General features: G+C 44.1%; 1 protein-coding gene across 1 annotated transcript; it reads right to left on the bottom strand.

The window, feature by feature from the left end:
- Positions 1 to 2,048: 2,048 nt before the first annotated feature.
- Positions 2,049 to 21,030, bottom strand: bend4 (BEN domain containing 4). The gene is made up of 5 exons (XM_014199119.2): positions 20,201 to 21,030; positions 16,353 to 16,964; positions 15,284 to 15,375; positions 6,451 to 6,691; positions 2,049 to 6,132 (listed from the first exon to the last, which is right to left on the bottom strand). Exons 1-5 carry the CDS (start codon positions 20,712 to 20,714, stop codon positions 5,900 to 5,902), a joined length of 1,692 nt encoding a protein of 563 aa, XP_014054594.1. The 5' UTR covers positions 20,715 to 21,030; the 3' UTR covers positions 2,049 to 5,899.
- Positions 21,031 to 22,195: the final 1,165 nt, after the last annotated feature.

The following is a 22,195-nucleotide window of genomic DNA, read 5'->3' as shown; positions in this document are numbered from 1 at the left end:
CATCATAAACGTTGATATAAGATACAAGTGTTTCACATAGAATAAAAGATACACTTCTCCTTAATGCAACCACTGTGTCAGATTTCAAAAAAAGCTTTACGGCAAAAGCACACCATGCGATAATCTGAGTACAGCGCTCAGCCACCAAAACAAGCCATACAGATACCCGCCATGTTGTGGAGTCGACAAAAGTCAGAAATAGCATTATAAATATTCACTTACCTTTGATGATCTTCATCGGAATGCACTCCCAGGAATCCCAGTTCCACAATAAATGTTAGTTTTGTTTCGATAAAGTCCATATTTATGTCCAAATACCTCCTTTTTGTTCGCGCGTTCAGTTCACTATTCCAAATGCACAAGGCGCATGCAATCTTTAGGATGTTTTTATCATAAATCTTCAATAATATTCCAACCGGACAATTCCTTTGTCTTTAGAAATGAAAAGGAACACAGCTCACGCTCACGGCCGCACACGTGACTTAGCTCATTGCATTCTGCCAGACCCCTGATTCCAACAGCTCTTATTCTCTCCCCATTCACAGTAGAAGCATGAAACAATGTTCTAAAGACTGTTGACATCTAGTGGAAGCCTTAGGAAGTGCAATCTGACCCCACAGACACTGTATATTGGATAGGCAATCCCTTGAAAAACTACAAACCTCAGATTTCCCACTTCCTGGTTGGATTTTTTTTCTCAGGTTTTTGCCTGCCATATGAGTTCTGTTAGACATCATTCAAACAGTTTTAGAAACTTCAGAGTGTTTTCTATCCAAATATACTAATTATATGTATATTCTAGCTTTTGGGCCTGAGTAGCAGGCAGTTTACTCTGGGCACCTTATTCATCCAAGCTATTCAATACTGCCCTCAGATCCCAAAGTAGTTTTAAGTAATAGTACAATGTATTTTAACAAATGAGAAGACAATCATATCAAAAGTAATGTGAGCGTTGCATTGTAAAAGGCAATTACTTTAAATGAACATGTATTGCAATGTGAAACATATATTTCTAGATGAACCACTGACTAAGTTTGGTGAAAAAGTGACTGTATGATTTTGTGTGTTGTACTGTACTTAGTCAATAAAAAATGTGCTTGAGTTTTGAAACAACTGCCTTTTGATGATCTGTTTTGAGTTTTGTACTAAGCGTTGTAAAAATGTAACACATACTTGTGAAAATTGCACCAAGCGATAAAAAAAAACTGCCATTCAATTTATGTAATTCAGCATGGCGACCTTCAGAATGGCGATATTCTCACTTCAATGGGCGAATCTGTCTGCACTGGTTCATGGCAACAAGGTTGCGTTAGAATGACGCCGTCTGTCGAAAGACAATGGGAAATGGCTTTGTCTGGGTTATGCCAAAGGAACTGCAGATGAGTTTGCATGGCTCCCTTTCATGTACGGGTTGAAGCTAAATTTGGCGACAATCTCTGGACAAAGAGTTGACCAGATTAAGAGATGAATCAGGTGTGTTATCTGTGTCAGCAGGCTCAAACCTGAGTGTGTGTGTGTGTGTTTGGAGAGCAAGTTTGAGTTTCCCAGCAGACAGAAGCACTTGGAAAGCATGAGACCAGCTTGTGAATACAGTGAGGTGTGTGGAGAGAAAGTTGGTCCATGCATCCAGTGCAACTTTTAGAAGGAATTGGCTCACAAGCTGCTCCTTGAGAATATCCTGATGATCAAGAACCAGAGGGTGGAAGCTGAGGTGTAAAGGCTATGCAGACAGCTGTCCATCAAACTGGTGGTTTACAGTATTTAGCTGACCTGGCGAATACATGACCCTCTTGAAAACAGCCACAGAAGTACTGGCGCGAGTAGGCCTGCCGTGTTGTGTAAGAGGGTGTGTGTGTGGTTCAATGGGCAATAGTAATTACATCTGCCACACTGCATTGATCTGTAATTGTAGGTCAGTAAAACCAGTTAATTTATCTCATTGAGCAACCCCCCCAAAAATGACATAATTTAGAATAACAGAATGTATCACTATATAATATCTGCTAAGTATGTGAGGTGATTGTATACATAAATCATGTATGATCAAGTCAAATAGGATGGAATGTTTATTTCATCATAAATAAAAACACAAGCATCATATTGTTGTAAAAATCTACTTGGGAGTTTCACAGTGTTGACACAGTCACTTGGAGAATAAAGGATTATTTGTCAGAATGTGCAGTAATCACAGGGAAATATTTACATTCAAAACAGTACGCGTCACGACAACAGAACCTCACTGACAAGGTCTCTGTGGCACTTTTCTACTTAGCTGAGGCATTTAAGAGAGAATATGTATTTAAAGATTACCTTTACACACTTTTCAAAAGGGCTATTGTTATTAACAATTATGTTATTATTATAGTTATTCACCACACACACACTGCATGTCTTTGTTTTTCAATGTAACTTTACCAACTTGTAGTCAACAGTAAAATGTTATACATTCAAATGTATAAAACGAGTGCAGTACTCTATTGAAGGACAAGAATGTCCCAAATTAAATAAGTATAATGAAAAACACAGCAGACTTCTCTCTCCCTATTGGTACAATGATTCACAATGAATCACTGCTTTGGTTGAAGCCACATTGATAGATATTTAGTATAGTTAAGGACTGAGAAAAAATGTTTGGTATTGATGAACATCTTCACTTATTGACATTCTCTATTATAATCAACTCCAGAAATGACTGAAAGACCAGGAAGTAACATAATGATGAATTCTGCAACAGTTAGCATAATGGCAGGTGTTTCGGAAGGTGAAAGGCTCAAATCTCTTCATTAGATGTGTACTAGAGAGCTCTTCTCAATGGTCGCTTCTGTGACAGCTTGGGCAGCGCATTGAGGGATATCTACATTTTTAAGTAGACAATTTCTTCTTCTTGTACTTCAAGTTTGAGTGTAGGTAGTTTGAAAATAAACTGAAAAGGCGCATACCAACACCTACTGTGCTGGAGTGTGTAAAGAACAGGTATAAAGTCAAGGTTGGTGATTTACTGCCACCTGCAGTTACGGAATGTTTGCTCTGGAGTATAATTAATTGGCTGACTGCCCCTGCTGTCCTGGATGGAATTCTATGATCCTTCCTTAACTCATAGCAAGTCCTACCCAGTTGATGACACCAAAATGGGGAAAGCCCTATGAGGCGCTGCCCATGCTGTCACAGAAGCGGCCATTGAGAGGAGCTCTCTACTACACATCTATGGTATCTAATAATAATCCAAATAATAAACTTGGTGGGTGCTTACATTTGTCCTATTTCACACAAGTGTGTATTAATTGGGAATGTGTTTTTTGCATATGCCACTCTCCCTTAGACACCTGTGGTGAGTGGAGTCACAGGTCAGGGTCTGCCATTATCAACGGTGACCATGGAGCAATTAGGGGTAAGTGCCTTGCTCAAGGGCACATTAACAGATTTTTCACCTTGAGGATTCGAACTAGTAACCTTTCGGTTATTGGCCAAACGCTCTAACCGATAGACTACCTGCCGCCCTTATCTTCTGATTTTAGTAGTCTAGAAGCAGTCTGACACTAGCTACAATTATGGGTACTGTAGTTCTTGGAGTATAATTATAATATTATGGTCATTTAGCAAACACAGTTAACACATACACAGTACACTATTCAGTATTATGTGGCCCATGTGGCAAACCCATAACTCAGTGATGCAAGCACCATGTTCTGAACAACTAAGTCATCAGAACTACAGATGTGTTAAACTTTATCTTAAAGGTCCAATGCAGCCATTTTTATCTCAACATCAAATCATTTCAGGGTAACAATTAAGTACCTTACTGTTATTGTTTTCAATTAAAATGGTAAAAAAGAAACAGAAATAGTCTCTTTGCTAAGAAGCTATCTGTGAGTGGTCTGAGTGGGGAGGGGAAAACAGAAAACTAGCTGTTATTGGCAGAGAGATTTGGAACTCTCTTTCTTATTGGTCTAACTAATTTACCACCTGGTGATGTCAACAGGCAGGCCAAAACTCCATCCCACCAAAACAGGCTGACATTTCTGGCGGTCTTTTCAAACAACTCTTACACGAAAAGGGCATTATTAGGATTTTCACAGTATTATTTCAACCTCATAGTGTGGAAATATATATAAAACACAGGAAATCTAGTTTTGACTGCACTGGACCTTTAAGGAATTTCAAATATAGTGTTTCTTGCTGTGTGTGTGTGTGTGTGTGTGTGTGTGTGTGTGGGGTGTTATCATTCCAAAGTTTCAAACTAGTCTGGGCTTTTGTGGTTTGTCTCTACCACCAATCTCTTGAATATTTACCATCAATGAATTGAAATGTATCACGATTAAATACAATCAATGGCAATCCATCAATCAATAGTCATCGTACAGTTGCACAAATCCTGCATGTCTACTTTAATTATCTTTGGTTAACATAAGTTGCCTGGCTGATACCAAAGATCCAGGCCTCTGAGTCTGGGGAGGGAGGCTGTTTGATGTTGTCAGCACGATGTGTCAATAATGAAATGGGCTGTGCTTTTTCTGGTTGGTTCTCATCTGTCTTTCGTACTCAAACACCCACAGGCACAGCCACACACATCCGCCGGGCGCCGCCCCCTTCCAATACAATTGATGGCTTTTCAAACCCCCAGGAAAAAGTTTCAGAGAACCAACCAATCAATGTAGCTGCTCTCTGAGACAACCGGAATATTACTTTCTGAAGACTGTCCTTAGACCAGTGGGGCGCAGTGTGTTGTGTACCATGTGGGTCTGCGTGTCAGCCAGAACATAATACAAGAGGGAGTTTTATCTAAAGTAGCCAACATAATTTATCTGTAGAAGGAAGGATAATGTCTCATTTTCATTTTCTCTTCTCATTACAGATATCATAATGACCATCTCAATCAGTACATCATAGTACAGTATATTCTTGGCAATGTTCTATAGCAAAAGGAAACTGTTATAATCCTCATTGAAAAACTGCACACTAGATTTGTCTTAATTGTCATTTGGAAATGACCCAGCTACAGTCAGACCTACTGATTTCTGTAGCTCCCTTAGTTTGCGAAAATCTATATTACTGTATGTAACCTTTTTCTAACATTTTCCACAAAGCAGTAACAGAAGGAAGACTGAGGGAAAACTAGCATTGTAGTTTTACAAACAGTTGAACATGAATTATACAACATTCTGCTGCTTTCATGTACCTTAATAAATGCATGTTGCAACATTGGAACATTTGAGCAGAAACATCCTTGCCCCCCCCCCCCCCAAGAAAATAAGCCCCAAAAACAGCTGTTTTAGCAAGTTGAACGGGGAGACTACTTCCTCTTGAATGTTGTTTGAATGTTATTTTCCTGCCCTGCTCTGTAGCATTACGGAAGAAGAGCAGGTTAGTACCACTCATCCTCATTGTCTTACGTGAGATAGCGTCAGTTTCGTCTGAACCAGTGTTATGATACTGATGACTTGGCCTACATCGCCATCTAGTGGGCGTGTCGGGGACAACAGTTGTTGACAACTAGCATTGTAGCTAAGACTAACTCTAACTCTTTTCCTAACCTGCCACGCTAACTATCCTAACCTGCCATGCTAATTATCCTAACCTGCTATGTAAACAAACCATTTGTGGTGACAAATCAGCAGTATCACCACCTCGGGTTGAGGGACTAACATCGCGTAGGAGTGACGCCACATGTTATAAGACAGTGGCCAGGATTAAATCAAAGTCGCGTTGTAGAGCAGTGCCCTAGACAGCCAACAATGTGCCTTTTAAAGGTAATTTACGCTTGAGCCAATATTTGCAGTGTTCACCATGAATGCGATCTCTACGAAATTGCCTTTAAAAAGGCGCACTGTCGGCTGTCTAGTGTGCTTCCCAATAACGCACCTTGGATTGAATCCTGACCAAGGCTTCATTCCTTCTCCTTTCAATCCCCCAGGCCATTGTGAGAGCCCTTCAGGTACACTTCATCCTGTGACAGGGGCCCGTCGTAAGCCTCCATGTAAAGACTGCTAGTGCTACTGCCACTGCTGCCCAGGAAGGTGCCCACAGCCCGACCCTGGCGCGCATGGCCCACCGCGTCGCTGAACACCTTGTTGATCTGCTCCTCAGAAGGCATCCACCAGTCAGGGTTAGAGGCACAGTGCATTCGGATAAACTCTGAGGAGTACAAGTAAATATTTGTTATGATTAGAAAAACAAACTGCACACAATTTGATGTTGTAAACATCTGTTCACCAATCTCTTTAGTAGCATACATGTTGCTGTAGTACCCATCTCTTTAGTAGCATACATGTTGCTGTAGTACCCATCTCTTTAGTAGCATACATGTTGCTGTAGTACCCATCTCTTTAGTAGCATACATGTTGCTGTAGTACCCATCTCTTTAGTAGCATACATGTTGCTGTAGTACCCATCTCTTTAGTAGCATACATGTTGCTGTAGTACCCATCTCTTTAGTAGAGATGCCGCCAGTACCTCTGAGGCAGGTGACTTTAACGGGGTTGAGGGGCCGTCTCTCCGGCCCAGGCTCTCCTGAGTGAACTGAGCGTTTCCTCTTGCCCAGGCCGCACGAGTACTTGAGCTCGTCCGTAGTGAAGACGAAGCGGATCAGGTAGCGCAGCAGCCGCCGGCCATCTTTCTTGGACGAGTTGACTGCCTCGTCCCACTGCTTGTTGGTGATGAAGAGGGGGTAGTTCCCAAGGAGCTGTTTACTGCCCTGAGGAGGGGTACGAAGAAGTGAAGAGGGTGAGAATGACAGGAGGTTGGTGAGGGAAGGACGGCTCATAATGGCTGGAATGGAGTGAACGGAATGGTATAAAAGCATGTTTTTGATGTGTTTGATACCATTCCATTTATTCAGTTTCAGCCATTACTATGAACCTGTCCTCCCCATTTAAATTGCCACAAGCCACAACTGGTGAGAATGGTACGGCTTAGTTATGAGCTCTGAGTACCCTGCCATAGAGCCACCAGGGTTGGGGCCAATTCCATTTCAGTTCCGCCAATTCAGAAAGTCAACTAAAGTCAACTGAAATTCCTTTTCCAATTTTTTTCCCTCATTGAAAAGCAATGAAATGAAAAAGGAAAATTGGATCACAGTTGATTGACTGAATTGAAATGAAATTGACCCCAACCCTGAGGGGCACTAGCAGGGTATTGAAAAGTGCATTCAAGCTGTCAAAGCATTCAGAAGAAGTGCAGTCATTCATGTGTTATAACAAGGTCGTTAACTTCATGCTCAATATGTGATGGAGAACTATGATATTTTTAGTTAGTCTAGTTTCTCAAATAAATCTAAAGCATTATTTGTGCTATACACCTGATACCAACAATAACCAATTCCTATCGTTGTAAACCCATTGAACAAGAAGTTATTGCCAGATTTAACTGCAATGTTGAGGAAAAGGCGGTGGTGGTGTCCATTAACCTTTTCTCCATTTAACAGAACCTATTTTATCTTGTTATGCAACACTGTTGCAAGATGATATTTTCACATCCTTAACAGAGAAGCTGATTTGAATGGCAGTTTCACATCTTGTGCCACTAGTTTCGGTTTTATCTATAAAGCTGCTGTGCAACTGAGTTGAACATTACTTAAAGGGAGTCAGTGACAACATCCCCAAAAATCTATATATCCACTCCCCTATTTAACTGGGCTTTTAAGTGATTATTTACTCCAAAATCAAAGTGTGTTAGTCTGTCAGAGAGGAGTCCATGCCATTTGTTGTGTAGGTCTAGCTATAAGCTTGATTAAAACATGAATGGGAAAGATAGGCCCCAGTTAATTTCACATTTTAGATGGATCTATATAACAGATTGTGAAACTCTTTCTAATACTGGACTACTTTTGAGGTCTCAAAATGTCTGACAAACTAGGATGGGGGTGGGGACGACGACGCTTCTCATGCTTCTCATGCCGAGAAAGCCACCAAGGTGAGTAGGTGATATTTAAGGCCCATTAGAAAGACACAAACTAAGTGAGGGGTCATTCCGTTACATACAGTAAGAAAACACATCTTGAAAACACAAACCTCATATAATGTTTTCTGTTCTTCTTCCTGTAGAGATAGAGCGCTCTTTAGATCTAAAAGTTCACCCTGGTGTCTTATTTTGCATCTCTCATGTAACATCTATAATATACACAGTGGCCGTGTCCGAATACCCATACTAAGCTTCTAAATAGTAGACATTTTGAGTATGCAAAAATAGAAAGTTTTATAGTATGTGAAATTTCAGAAATGTAGTATGCTATATAAAGGATGTCATACTGTACTCACTTCGGCTTTTCTGAAATGAGTATTGCCGGGGTCAGCCCTAGCCCTCCCTGACCCTCTCCACCCATCTCCCTGGGTCAGGGAGCTGGCTGGATGGAGTTACGTCCCCTGGCGGCCTTGGCAGGGGTCGCCCCCCTCCCTTGGTCGACCCCAGCCCTACCTGGCCCTCTGGAGCTATCTCTCATTCAATTCAATGAAGCACAGGTAAATGGTTGGAGTGACTAGGACTCTCTTGGAATTCATGATTCACCTGTCGGCCGGCTTCTAAATGGTTCCTCGCTCCCCATGTGGATTGGCCTCCATGGGTGGAGGCACTTTCGGAGACGGTTCACCTTTGGTGACTCTAGATAACCTTGAGCCGATCGCGCGCCCTTTGTGGCGGTGACGCTCCAATAGCGTATCTTAAAGTTGCTGCAGTTAAAAAGCATATAGTTGGATCTCGGGGCCGCCTGTCCCAGCCCCTGCCTCTCGGTGCCCCCTTGATGCGCGTCCTGAGTGTCCTGTGTGGTCCAAAGCGTTTACTTTGGAAAAAATTGTGTTCAAAGTAGGCCCAGTCACTTGAATACCTCAGCTAGGGTTAATGGAATAGGACTTTGGTTCTATTTTGTGGGTTTTTCTTCTGAACTGGGGCCATGATAAAGAGGGACGGCCGGGGGCATTCGTATTATGCTGCTAGAGGTGAAATTCTTAGACCGGTGCAAGATGGACAAAAGTGAAAGCTTTTGCCAAGAATGTTTTCATTAATCAAGAACAAAAGTTGGCGGTCCGAAGACAATCAGATACCTTTGTATTTCCGACCATAAACGATGCCAACTTGCGATCCGGCGGCGTTATTCCCATAACCTGCCGGGTAGCGTCCGGGAAACCAAAGTCTTTGGGTTCTGGGGGACATGGAAAGGATTACGCAATACCCTGACCATTGTGACCCATGCAATAATTGTATGAAAAGAGTCTACTGACAAGATCAACCGGGAAATGGCCTCAAAACACTTGCCACACCAGGGCGACCAACCTGGGTCATCAAAACTGGCACCTACGGTGGGCGTTTACCGACCCCATCAGGTTGAGCAAGCAAGATCTTCCACAGTCCTATGTTCCGGGGACTCTGGGGGCAAAAGTTCCGGGAGATTAGATGCATCAGACTCGCAAGTGCAGAATACGCGAAGGAAACACCAGAAACACCTTGCTGGCACTGGCCGATATTACAAACTTGAACGAACCCCGGTCTAGCCGTCAGAGAAAATGCCGCTGCCTAGATCTTTCTCAGTCCACAAGCCGGGATCCCCCCAGACGGCCGAATGCCGGGGAGGGGGGGGACCCAGGTATTGTGGCGCCTGAGTTGGTGAGCAGATTAATGTCACCTGCCCTGGCATCGGATAATGGAGATGAGGATGTCGTGTTGCCACCACAGCCAGCTCAGTCTGAATCAATTCTCCTACCCGACCCTACTCCAGCCACGGCTGTTGATTTTGTCCACCCACACCAGACGCGATCAGGACACACAGGTTGAAATATCAAAACAAACTTTGAACCAACTATATTCATTTGGGGACAGGTCTAAAAGCATTAAACATTTATGGCAATTTAGCTAGCTTGCTGTTGCTAGATAATTTGTCCTGGGATATAAACATTGGGTTGTTATTTTACCTGAAACGCACAAGATAAAAGGGTCTCTACAGATAAAAGGGTAAACCGAGTTTGTTTCTAGTAATCTCTCCTCGTTCAGGTTTCTTCTTCTTCTCTGGACTTTATATGGCAGTTGGCAACCAACTTTAAGGTGCATTACCACCACCAACTGGACTGGAGTGTGGACCTCAGCTCATCTTTCAATCACCAATGTGGGTATATGCTCCTAAAAACCAATAAGATGAGAGAGGCGGGACTTGCAGCGCACAAAGCATATAGACCTAAGTTCTATTTTAGAGCTTGACTACGCAGACAGTCATTGACGCACGCGAGCAGTGTGGGTGCAATGATTGAATAACATGCATATTTATTTTGCAACATTTTCACAAGCAACGCAGGTGGTGTGGTCAGCATGTAAGACCCTTCATAGCTTCGTGAAAGTTCTATATAAGTGTAGCTCTTGTGGGGGAACCGGTATCAGTCGTCATGCAATCTCCTGACATGTTCCTAAGTGTAACTGCGTGCCAGAGGCCCAGGTTGCGGTTGCAGCAGTGATTGTATACAAACATTTCCCAAAAAGCTTTGGTTTTGGGGTCAGCCTCTCCCAGCATAAGCCTTTTATTGCCAGCAAAAGTCTGAGGAAGCAAGAGCGAACAATGGAAAACAGATCGGAAGGAGAACTACCAACGATGGCTGGACAGAGTGGGAAGAGTATAAACTATTCAAGAGTCACAAATCCATCCATAGCATGGTTGTGATTGGCCGACTGGGAAGGATTCGATAGCAGGTGAGGTATAAACGAAGAGTCCTGAGAAAGGCAGTGACTCGAAACAAGGGTCCTGAGGAAGCCCATTTTGTGAATGATGAATTCTGTCTGTCCCAGGTGAACCACCACCCTCAGTACACGAGCTGCGGTCGAGGCCAACATGGGCGTGGATGGAGATTTCGAAATCGGGGCCATCACATTATCTTTAAGGGGTGTGGATCAGAATCCTGCACTGATCGAGTCTTCGGCACTGGAAATAGAGAAGTTGCTGGGCAAAGTTGCTTGAGGAACCGTTAGGCAGAGCGATACAGCGGGAAGCAGGCCTATGAGTGGGAATAAGAGATGGAAAGAAAAGAGGGCTGACTTACGTCAGCAACAGTTATTATTTGACAAAGACCTGCCCTAATCTTAGATGGAGAGGTGTTCGGTTCATGTGCCATCCCCATGACAGAACTCACTCTGGCCTTTGCCAACCGATGGCGGGCCACGAAGCCGTTCAACGGGCTGGGCCAATTCCGCACGGAAGGAGGAGCTGACAACGTCTGATCTCAGCATATCTCAGCAGCGGAGGTATATGAAAACCGGCACAGCAGCAGGTCCCGATGGAGTCACCAGAGAAACTGTTAAGTTGTGACCCCAGAGGAGAGAAGTTGGCTCGCTTGTTCTTGATGTGGCTAGTGACAGGGGCCCTATCGTTGACCTTCAAAGAGTGCCGCAGTACATTGATACCAAAAACGTCCGACCCAGTGGAACGGGGACAGATCGGAGGGTGGCAGCCTATCACCATCAGAATCCATAGCCGCACGGCTCTTCTCTAGGATTATTACAGCCATGCTGGTGCGTGCCTGCCCAAGTCTGTGACAAAGGGGCTTCATATTTGCCCCGAGGGGTGTTCTGAAAATGGTATGTCACTCCAGGGGCTCATCAAACAGAGTAAAAAACAATGTACACCCCTAGCTGTGGTATTTGTGGACTTTGTGAAGGCTTTCGACTCGGCATTGCATGAGCACCTTCTGGGTGTTCTTGGGCAAAGGGGCCTTGACCGGCACATCATGGAGTTGATCGAGAGCATTTATGAGAACAGCGTAACAAAGGTCATTCTTGGAGTGAAATCCTTGATGATTGAGATGTTGGTCCGACATGTTGGTCCAAGGTCGCAGCTGCTGTTCAATCCAGACACTCGAACCCCACTGCTCTGGGGTCGGGCCAGAAGGCCGCCAGACTACCACTTTAGTGTTTGCCGATGACTTGGTACTGTTGAACAGCTCGATGAAAGGTATGGGAAAAAAAACATGGCAATTCTGGAACAATATTGCCAACTGACGGAGTTGAGAGTTCAACCCAAAAAGTGCCACAGTTTCTTAATTGAGAAAGGTGGTAATGACCACAGCAAGTCCTCATTCAAGGTTAATGACTGTTTATCCTGGAAACTGAATGGAGAGGACTTGCACTTAATTGGGCCTGAGGAATCCTAAAAATATCCCGGAATGCAAGTGAACCAGTGGGCAGGCATTGTTAAACCGGAACTGATCGGGCTACTTTGTGATTGGATATGCAAGATCGGATGGGCGGCGCTAAAACCTTCTCAGAAGGTCAAGATGTTGAACTCTTTCGCTGTCCCGAGGCTAATCTACAGAGCTGACCACAGCAACCGAAAGGGAGTCGACCTGACCAAAATAGATGGAATGATAAGAACCGCTGTGAAAGAATGGCTCCCCCACCCACGAGCACATGTAACGGGTTGCTCTATGTGAAACACCGATACGGGGGCCTAGGTATCGTGAAGCTGGCCCCCCAGATTCCATTGATCCAGGCCAGAAGGATCCACCAGCAGTGGCTCTCGACAGATGAGGGAATATGGCTGCAAGCCGGTGGGAGCGACACAAAGATGCCCTCCCTCGACAACAACACAACTGGCTTAGTGACGCTGCATTTCCCAATACCGTGTGATTGGAGGCAGGAAGAAATGTGAAAATGGATATGCCTAGCAACTCAAGGTGTGGGGATGCAGGCCTTTGGCAGTGATAAGATCAGCAAAACTAGGCTTACCTCCTCAGTGGGATTCCAGTACGGCCAGTATAACAATGGACTGAAGTTGAGGGCAAATGTCTATCCTACTCGGGAGATGTTCAAAAGGGGAAGGCCGGAGAAGGATTCCTCTTGGAGGCACTTTCCAGCCCTGTATGAATCTTGCTGACATATACTGGGTCATTGCCAGTTGATCCAAGGAGCCCGCATAAATAGGCACAACAAGGTGTGTGACCTATCAGTAACGGAAGCCGAAAGCAACGGATAGAACGTTATCAAGGAGATGCATATCTCCACACTGGATGGGAGACTAAGGAAACCAGACTTGACATTCGTGAAAAATGGTGCAGCTTTGGTGGTTGACGTTACAGTGCGATACGAAGTCGCCGTTGACACCGTCGAGGTGGCTAGATCTGAAAAGATTGCATACTACATCACTGTTGCTGCATCAATCATTAACAAGCTGCCGGGAGTCGATATGGTCATCTCGTTTGGCTTCCCGAGAGGGGCCCTGGGCAAGTGGCCTACTCCTAACGATCAAGTATTGCAAGCCATGGGACTATCTCGGTCTCGAAGGGCGGACTTCACAAAGCTGGAAAAACAAAGAGTCCTGCACTACTCCATAGATCTGCTGAGAGATGTCTTCCATGCAGATCGGCTCGACGAAGAGGCACAGAGTGATGAAGGTGTTTAAACCACATCAGGCCAAGTGGGTCTGATATTCCTCTCTACTCCATAGAACGAAAACCCTAACCGTGGTCGAGAGTCCACTTAGGTGGCCGTCAGAGCATGGTGGAATACAAGGGTTGGCCGGGACAAGATCCGATAGCCCGGGTCAGTTACCCTTATTATGTGTCCATTAGTGATTAACATGGGTAACTGGGATCCCGAGACAGTTTTAACAGAGTTGGTCCCCGTTAAGATATAGTACCTTGATACTTAAACTATTTCTACTCTTCATCTCCCCCGTTATTCATGATCGATCTGAAAAATCATCAACTTGATTCAGCCAAATATAGGATATATTTATTATATTAAATATTCTGTCAATCATTGAAGGAGGTTATCTAGCAAGCTTAGCACCTTTGTTCATTTTACTTTTGTTGGACTGCCATTACAAAGTTTGTATGATTCGACAACGCTATACGCGGGGTGCACTCCGTGCGTCCTAAGCATGCTCTGTGTCCAGATAGCCTGCTGCTGAAATACTCAGAATTAATTCAGGAACATTATGAACGGCCTGTTTTGCTATTAAAAACAATGTCGTTGGTGATCAAAGATAGTTCCTCTATCATTACTGAATATCAGTTTAATTTGCCCTGAAATCCTTACACAGTGACACAGCCAAGGTGGCACAGCGACAATCTTATTTGGGGAGAACCCTGGCATAGTGACCATATCTTGGTTTTAAACGCTTTAAATGGGCACTTCTGATTTCTGCCATATTTCCCGGACTCTCTGGATAAATATGAATTATTTTCGGTATTGAAACTGGAAAATATGAATCCCTCCATGGAACAGAGTCCTGCATGGGTAAACGGCTAGGTTGAACTCACCTGGCCCCTGGATCAGCCTAAATGTATGTCAAAGTGAAGAAATTCTAAGTGTAGCTGTGGGACCGGCCTAGACCAATGAATATCAAAGGGAAGAGGGGACTCAGAGGACAATGCACAGCGAAGGGAGTAAACACTAGATGACACGATAAGTGCCGTCCTCTCGCAACACACATCCACCCATACTCACACACATACGCACACACATACAGTATGGTAACAAGTATCACAAACACACTCACACTGGCAAAACACAGTCTTACACTTTCATACATTGGCCGAGGGCGCTACCATCCGATTCCTAGCCAAATAGTCCCTCTTGTGTTGCCTTAGGTGTTTTCAAGTGCCGGACAGAAACAAGCAGTGAAAATAACACTGATTACCGCTCACACCAGCTGAAGCACGCTGGTTAGTAGTGTCAGCCCTGGGCTCTCTCTTCTCCAGGTAAGTAATGCGTAGCACATTGATGACTAGATAGGGGGACTGACAGCCAGTCTGTAAGCCAGAAATGTGGCTAAACCGAATGACAAGCCTCGTTTCGCCAGTGCTCCTCATCTCAAAGTGAAGAAATTCAATGAAGCGGGTAAACGGTGGGCAACTTTGAGCCTCTTTAGGTAGCCAACTAGTTACCAGGTACACGGCTGGACCCCCAGCCCACTCCTGAGGGCCCCTGGCCATTGACTCCCTGTCAAAATAAAGGTTAAATAAATAAAATAAAAAAGATAAGGGGACGCACTCTACCAAAATGAACGAATGGCGGGAAACATCGCAATTGCATATTAGATGACGCCTTCTCAGAATAGATGAGCTTAGTATGTTGATATTTGCACGTACTGCATTCGTTTTCTACTGAACAATACGTTCTAAATATAGTATGTAGTACAATTAATACACAGCATGCAGTAAGTAGTAGGCAAGACAGGTTTCAGACACGGCCAGTATGACTAGTGATAAAACATATAAAAAGGTACAGTACAGTACCTGACAGAAACTGGAACAGACCAAGAGTATTTCTTTCTAGAAAGACACGGTCTGTGTTTTGAGACAAACTGATTTCTTGCCTCTGTTAGTTGTTCCTCTGCCATGGGCTGTATAAACTGGTCATGGTGTTGGAGAACAGTCTTGAAGAAGTCCAGCACATTCTGGCAGGGAGCTGGAAGGAGATCAGGGTTATAAAAGCCATCAAAAAGATTTGATTGAAGCCACACCAAGAATGCAATATATAAATAGAGTCTGGGGTGTCTAACTCTAAGTCGCTCTAGATAAGAGCATCTGCTTAATGACTAAAATGTAAAATACAGCCCTCCCCCCGAAATGATTGGGACAGTGACACGTTTTGGCTCTGTACTCCAGCACTTTGGATTTTAAATGATACAATGACTATGAGGTTAAAGTGCGGACTGTCAGCTTTCATTTGAGGGTATTTTGATCCATATCAGGTAAACCATTTAGAAATTACAACAGTTTTTGTACATAGTCCCCCCATTTTAGGGGACCAAAGGTATTGGGACAAATTCACTTCACTCAAACTTTTCACTCCAAAGTTTCTTATTTTATTTATTTTTTATTGACCCTTTATTTAACTAGGCAAGTCAGTTAAGAACAAATTCTTATTTACAATGACTGCCTACCCCGGCCAAACCCTAACCCGGACGACACTGGGCCAAATGTGCGCCGCCCTATGGGACTCCCAATCACGGCCGGTTGTGATACAGCCTGGAATCGAACCAGGGTCTGTAGTGACGCCTCTAGCACTGAGATAAAGTGCCTTAGACTGCTGCGCCACTCGGGAGCCCAGAAAAGTGCTCGAGTACAGAACCAAAACAACAACAAAAAATTCCAGAGGGCACTGTAAATCTTGAACTTGACATTAAAAGTTAGGTACTTCACCACATGGTTACCCCCCTCCTTTGCCACTGTGTCATTATTGTGACATGCTATGTCGAGTCACAGGGTAAAGACCCAAATCCACGGAGTTGTCTTGGGCAGCAAAATTAGCACATCGTCTCACTTGAGGCATTTACAGGTGACGGCCTTCTATCGTATCCACATACCATATCACATGAATCTGCATAAACTGTTGAAATTGCCATTACTGGGTTCTATGATCCTGAAACCCCGGTACTGTACCTGGTATGTTGTCCATCTTGTTGCGCAGCTCTTCGTTCTCCTGCTGCAGACACAGCACCTCCTGCTCCAGCTCCACACAGCGAGGGCAGCAGCTCTCCTCCTCCTCCTCCTCCTCTTCCTCCTCCGGCAGAGTGGACGAGGGGTGGCCATACGAATCCGAGGGGGCCGGGGAGTTCCAGCCCCCCAGGTTGTGGCCCGGCGACCCCCCAGACTCTGGCTCAGCTGGTGGGCATCGCTCTCCCTCGAGGCCCGGGCCCGGGTGGGGCTGCTGGTTCCCGGTGAGCAGATAGCTCTGGAGGGACTCAGTGAAGATGCGCAGGAAGGCAGATGTTTGTTGTTGGCTCCAGTGGCTGTGCTGGGCTTCGTCATCAGGGTCGACGGTGGCGCTCTCGTCAAGACGTGGCGTGCCCGGGGTGGGGTAATGACCCACCTGACCCGCGACTGGCCTTGACTCCCCCCCAGGTCCAGAGAGGCAGCTGTCCTCCTGCTTGATGTGGGAGGTGAGGGAGGAGGGCAGAGGAGCTTGAGGCTCCACAAACCGGCCGTTGTTGTTGAGAAGAGTGAGGACCCGGCTACACTGCTGTGCGAAGGCATCCAAGATGAGACGGTTTTCTAGAGGAACAGAGAGCGAGTAGATAAAGATAGCCGAGGCATTCACTATGACATTCAAGCCAACCAGCATATTTTGGAGTCAACTTTTGGGCGTCAACACATTTCTACATTTCCACAGTCCTTGACTACTTGGCATTGAATTGATGGCATGGATTTTTTTTTAAACACAGAAGAGCGTGGACTAGATTGGTTGTTCATAATACTACAGTAGGATTGCTTCAGTCTTATCCCTTTCTCAGTCACCTCTACTTGACTCTCAAATTCTATATAAAGGTGTTGGAGTTGCTGCTTCGCTGCTCTGGCTTCCTCCCCTCACCCCCTCTATCTAGCTCTTCCTCTTTTTCTACAAGAGTCATATTTTACCCGAGTACAGGTTCCCTCCATTCAATGGCAATCTTGTACAAAGAAGCTGGTTGAGTCAGACATCAATATCTAGGCCTACACTAGTCCTTCCCTTGCCATTGTTGCCTGTGCTTGCTCTTTGGGGGTTATAGGCTTTGGTTGCAGTTGAGCACTTTTTGACAAATGCATTTGATTTGATGATATTTGATGTGCCCCCCCCCTCTTGAGCTTAAATAATCACCCAAGCCAAACAAATGGGCTTATGATGCTACTGAGCTATAATATCATCCATAACAGCTCATAAAAGCAGCTCTCCCTGTGTCCTTCTCCCAGCAGTCTCAGCACATCGGAATGAGATGATCTCGCACATCTCCCCTCTAATGATTACGAATGTGTTGCCTTCACACACAAAGAGACAAGGCAGGTAATTATGAGCGCAGACAGCTACCCACGGCGCCCTCGCTGCAACTGGGCGGGAGGCCCGGCACTCTGGCAGCCGCTGAGACGTGTCTATCGGCCTGGCGCAGATGTGTCGCATTTATTAATATGCGTGCCGTCTTTGTTTACCCGCCGAGATGTATCTGATATCATCCCCCGTGCCTCCGTCCCTCCCACCCGTCCCTCTTCTCTTGCTCCCTGGTACTGTGCACGGGGAGACAGCCTCATAAAATGTCATTAAATACAACATGCTCCGCGGAGGCAAATTTATGAGCACCATTTATTTTAATCACAACTCTTTGGAAAAGCTTTTAAATGCAATTTGCTTTATTGTGTGTGGATCTCAGGGCCGGTGTCCTTGGGTTCCTCCTTCTGTCTGTGGGATGCATAATGGGAAAGAAACACCACCTCTGTCTGACTGTCACCTCCAGGGAAATGTGGAATCATTAAATCACATGAATACTTAGTTGTATTGACTAGCTTTTGTCGTATGGTTAACATAATATATACCCTTTTTGTACTATTGCGCCGAACTGACCCAAACGTGCTTGCTCGATTATTTTCTTTGCGCGCTGTTCTTTTCAGCACAATTACAACAGCTTGGTTTAGGTCAACTCGGTTTGGCTCAGTGGAGTGAAAAGACCTATACTGTATTGAATGCAGATACCTAAGAATTGTGTACAACTGGGCTTTGAATTGGGTTTTCAAGACAACATTGGAAGCCCCAGTACCATAAGGGCAGGTTAGTTATAACGTAGTGATTGTTCAGGGAAGCCTATAGGCCTACCATAGAGCATGTAATACTGTATGAGGCCTGTACTTTGTCACTACGATGGATAATGGCATGAGGCGACATTACAAGTATTATACCTATTTGGCTTGATGCTACACCACAGTGCTAATACAGTAGACAGTATAAGCTAGATAGTGCTGTGTCAGCATAACAACAATCTCAGAATACTGACGCTCAACCTCCCCTGTTAGTGGAGTGATAAGGAGATCTATATCTGTGGGGGAAATATGATATCTGTTTAACTTAGTAACAAAACTGCTTCCGGCTCTGGTCAAAGGTAGTGCACTATAATAGGGATATGGTGCCAATTGGGACGCAGATCAAGGTTCCAATAGAAATAGAAGTGTAGTGTATTTCTATGCTTACTCTTTCTTTGAGAAACTAGTTTGCCTGCTTTTGCTCAAAAGCAGTGCACATCATTACAATGGATATTTCCGAAGACAACATTTCACACAGATAAACACAAACACACTTCAACAACTGCACAAGCCTATCACTCATTTGAGCACACACAGACCCTATAGTGGGCCTGCTCAGTCATGACTGCTATTTTCACTAGTACATAATACATCTTTCACAGGAAATTATGGAGAAATGGGAGGATCAAATCAAATCAAGTTGTCACACGCGACCAATACAACAGCTATTTTATGGACTTTACCGTGCTTACAACAAGCCCTTAACAACAATGTAGTTTTTATAAAATAAGAGTTAAGAAAATATTTACTAAATAAACTAAAGTTAAAAAAAGTAACACAACAAAATAACAATAACAAGGCTATATATATAGGGTGTACTGGTACAGAGTCAATGTGCGGGGGTACAGGTTAGTCGAGGTAATTGAGGTAACATGTACATGTAGGTAAGGGTATCCATTGATAATAAACAGCGAGTAGCAGCAGTGTAAAGTGGATTCGCCTGGTTAGTCTAGGACGTGGTAAGAGCAGGTGTTCCTAATGTTTTGTACACTCAGTTTATAGTTACTACTCTCTGCTGGACTGATATGCCATTATAGTTTAATTTGTTGTTCTATGACTATTTTATTAGGCTATCTGTATCATTTTAGCCTATAATACCTAAAATAGGCCTAGGCCCTACTTGTGGTGAATCAATAATTGTCTTTGTGCAAAATACAAAAAAACTTAACCAAAAACTGTTGTTTGTCAACAAATTTGTGTCATATTGGGTCAACCATGCAAATAGCATACTGAGTAAGGTCTGGATATGGCTAAAGACTTACAGCATATTTAAAAACTTGTGTTTTATTACACTCTTAGAAAAAAAGCTGTCCCCATAGGAGAACCCTTTGAAGAACCATTTTTTGTTCCAGGTAAAACACTTTTGGTTCCAGGTAGAACCTTATTGGGCTCCATGTATAACCCTTTCCCCAGAGGATTCTACATGGAACCCAAAAGAGTTATACCTGGAATCCAAAAGAGTTATACCTGGAACCAAAAAAATGATATGCTTTTTGGGACCCTTTTTTGTGTGTTGGAAAGGATTGTAATACTAACCAGAGAATGTATTTCTAACAGTGGTTGCATTGCATTTACGCGCCCAGGCAACAGGCCTAGACATCCTCTAGTCTAGTCCAACACCTAATTCCTAAAATAAAGGCTAAACTTTTCCTAATTTCACTTTCTCAACAAGTTTGAAAACATACCTGAGCTTATCCCGTAAGTGCAGTCGGGAGATTCGTGGTTGAGCGCGGTTTTTCCAGGCGAATACGTGGGGTCCTGGCGCACCGCGGTGCCGCTGCCGACCCTCCCCTGGAAGCCAAGTGATGCTGCCGCCACACTCCCCACTGTTGCTGAGGTAGATGTCGCGGCTCTACTGCTGGGCCTGTTATCGCATGGGAAACGCTGTTGCTGCTGCAGCTGGGGTGTCGCGAGATACTGGCTGCTGCTGCTGATGGTGAGGGAGGTTTGGTGGAGCTGCTGCCGCTGTTGCTGATACTGTTGTTGATATGGATGATGGTGATTGAGATTATGATTGTAGTGATGACCGCCTCCGTCTCCCAGCAGCGGGATATCGACCATTGTGGGTCTGTCGAACCGCGCCTTCCCCACCAACCGCTTGTTTGGGAAGGTCTTGAGGCTGCTGTATGGACCCCGCTGCTGACTGCACATCTTTGGGGCGCAGAGACCCTCGTCGGCAGGTTGCATTTCCCCCTCCATCACTGCAAGTTTCAACACGCAGTGGTGACTCGAGCTCGCTCTTGTCGCGTCCTTGTCTGGTGACTGGTTATTTTTTTCGTCACCGTCTCGCTGTCTGGCTCAGTTTCCCCCCCAGTAGTGCACTTTAATATTCAGAGGGTGGGCTAATTTACTGACAAGACACAGCTCCAATCCCCAGACGGGGGGCGCCGCGTTAAAAAGTGATTGTGCCAAGAGGGAAATACAGGCGCGATCTGCACATCCCGCTGTCTGTACGTTGTGTCTCTAATCGCCTACATGAGCATACACAGTTTTAAAGCAAAATTATATCGATGAAACTATAGCGGCCATTTTGCCTCTGAGGACAAGCTGGGTGAAGTGAGAATACGCTACCCCTTCACTATGTCAACGGCCTCAAATAAGTGTGTCTCTCAAAATGACAGCTAAAATGAATAGGATAGCCTAATTGGGTTGTGTTTGGTTTTTGGAATGTTTGAAATAACCTACATGAGACTAAACATGGCATGATTGTGTACCTTTACATGTACACTAATAATTCGATATTAAAGTGATTATGGCAGAAGGCCGAGTATGGCATTAGTCATGTAAACCCTTTACTCTGTTTATCTTAATCGCCGTAAGGTCATAATCGAAGTAAGCATACGCCGATTAAAACACCTGGTTTTCTGAGCAATCTTTCGAATTATTAGGACATGTAAACAGCTTAAATCCGCGTTCCAGCGGTTTATTTGATCTGCGCATGTGCCAGCACCGGGTAGCGCAAGCCTCCCTATGCGCAAGTGAGGTGAGTTCAGAAAAACTGTAAATGTGCGTCTTATAAGTAGTTTTCACATACAATCAGTGTTGGAAAAAGTACCCAATAGTCATACTTGAGTAAAAGTAAACATACCTTAATAGAAAATGACTCAAGAAAAAGTAAAAGTCACCCAGTAAAATACTACCTGAGTAAAAGTCTGAAAGTATTGGGTTTTAAATATACTTAAGTATCAAAAGTAAATGTAATTGCTCAAATATACTTAAGTATCAAAAGTAAATGTAATTGCTCAAATATACTTAAGTATCAAAGTAAAAGTATAAATCATTTCAAATTCCTTATATTAAGCAAACCAGACGGCACATTATTATTTTTTTACATTTAGGGATAGCCAGGGGCACTCTCCAAAACTCAGACATAATTTACTAACGAAGCATTCGTGTTTCGTGACTCAGAAGGAGTAGGGATGAACAGGGATGTTCTCTTCATAAGTGCGTGAATTGGACAATTTTCCTGTCCTGCTAAGCATTCAAAATGTAACGAGTACTTTTGAGTGTCAGGGAAAATGTATGGAGTAAAAAGTACATTATTTTCATTAGGAATGTAGTCCATAAAATGTTTCATAATTCACTAATCAACAGCGTTTCTCATAGGCCTACGTACCATGTTATTATATGACAAAACAAATAAAAGCTGGAAATTATACAAAATAAAGGTGTCATTGTTG

Source organism: Salmo salar, chromosome ssa05 (genome assembly GCF_905237065.1).
Source record: "Salmo salar chromosome ssa05, Ssal_v3.1, whole genome shotgun sequence".
In the NCBI taxonomy this organism is placed as follows: Eukaryota; Metazoa; Chordata; class Actinopteri; order Salmoniformes; family Salmonidae; genus Salmo; species Salmo salar.
The sequence above is the reverse complement of the archived record's forward strand: the minus strand, read 5'-3'. Positions and strand labels throughout refer to the sequence as shown.

Excerpts from the sequence above, each read along its gene's own strand:
- bend4 (XM_014199119.2), bottom strand. The coding sequence starts at position 20,714 with ATGGAGGGGGAAATGCAACCTGCCGACGAGGGTCTCTGCGCCCCAAAG. Across the intron at positions 16,965-20,200 it reads CACTTACGGGATAAGCTCAG|AAAACCGTCTCATCTTGGAT; the intron begins GTATGTTTTCAA and ends CTGTTCCTCTAG. Across the intron at positions 6,692-15,283 it reads CAGAGGAACAACTAACAGAG|GGCAGTAAACAGCTCCTTGG; the intron begins GCAAGAAATCAG and ends ACCCCTCCTCAG.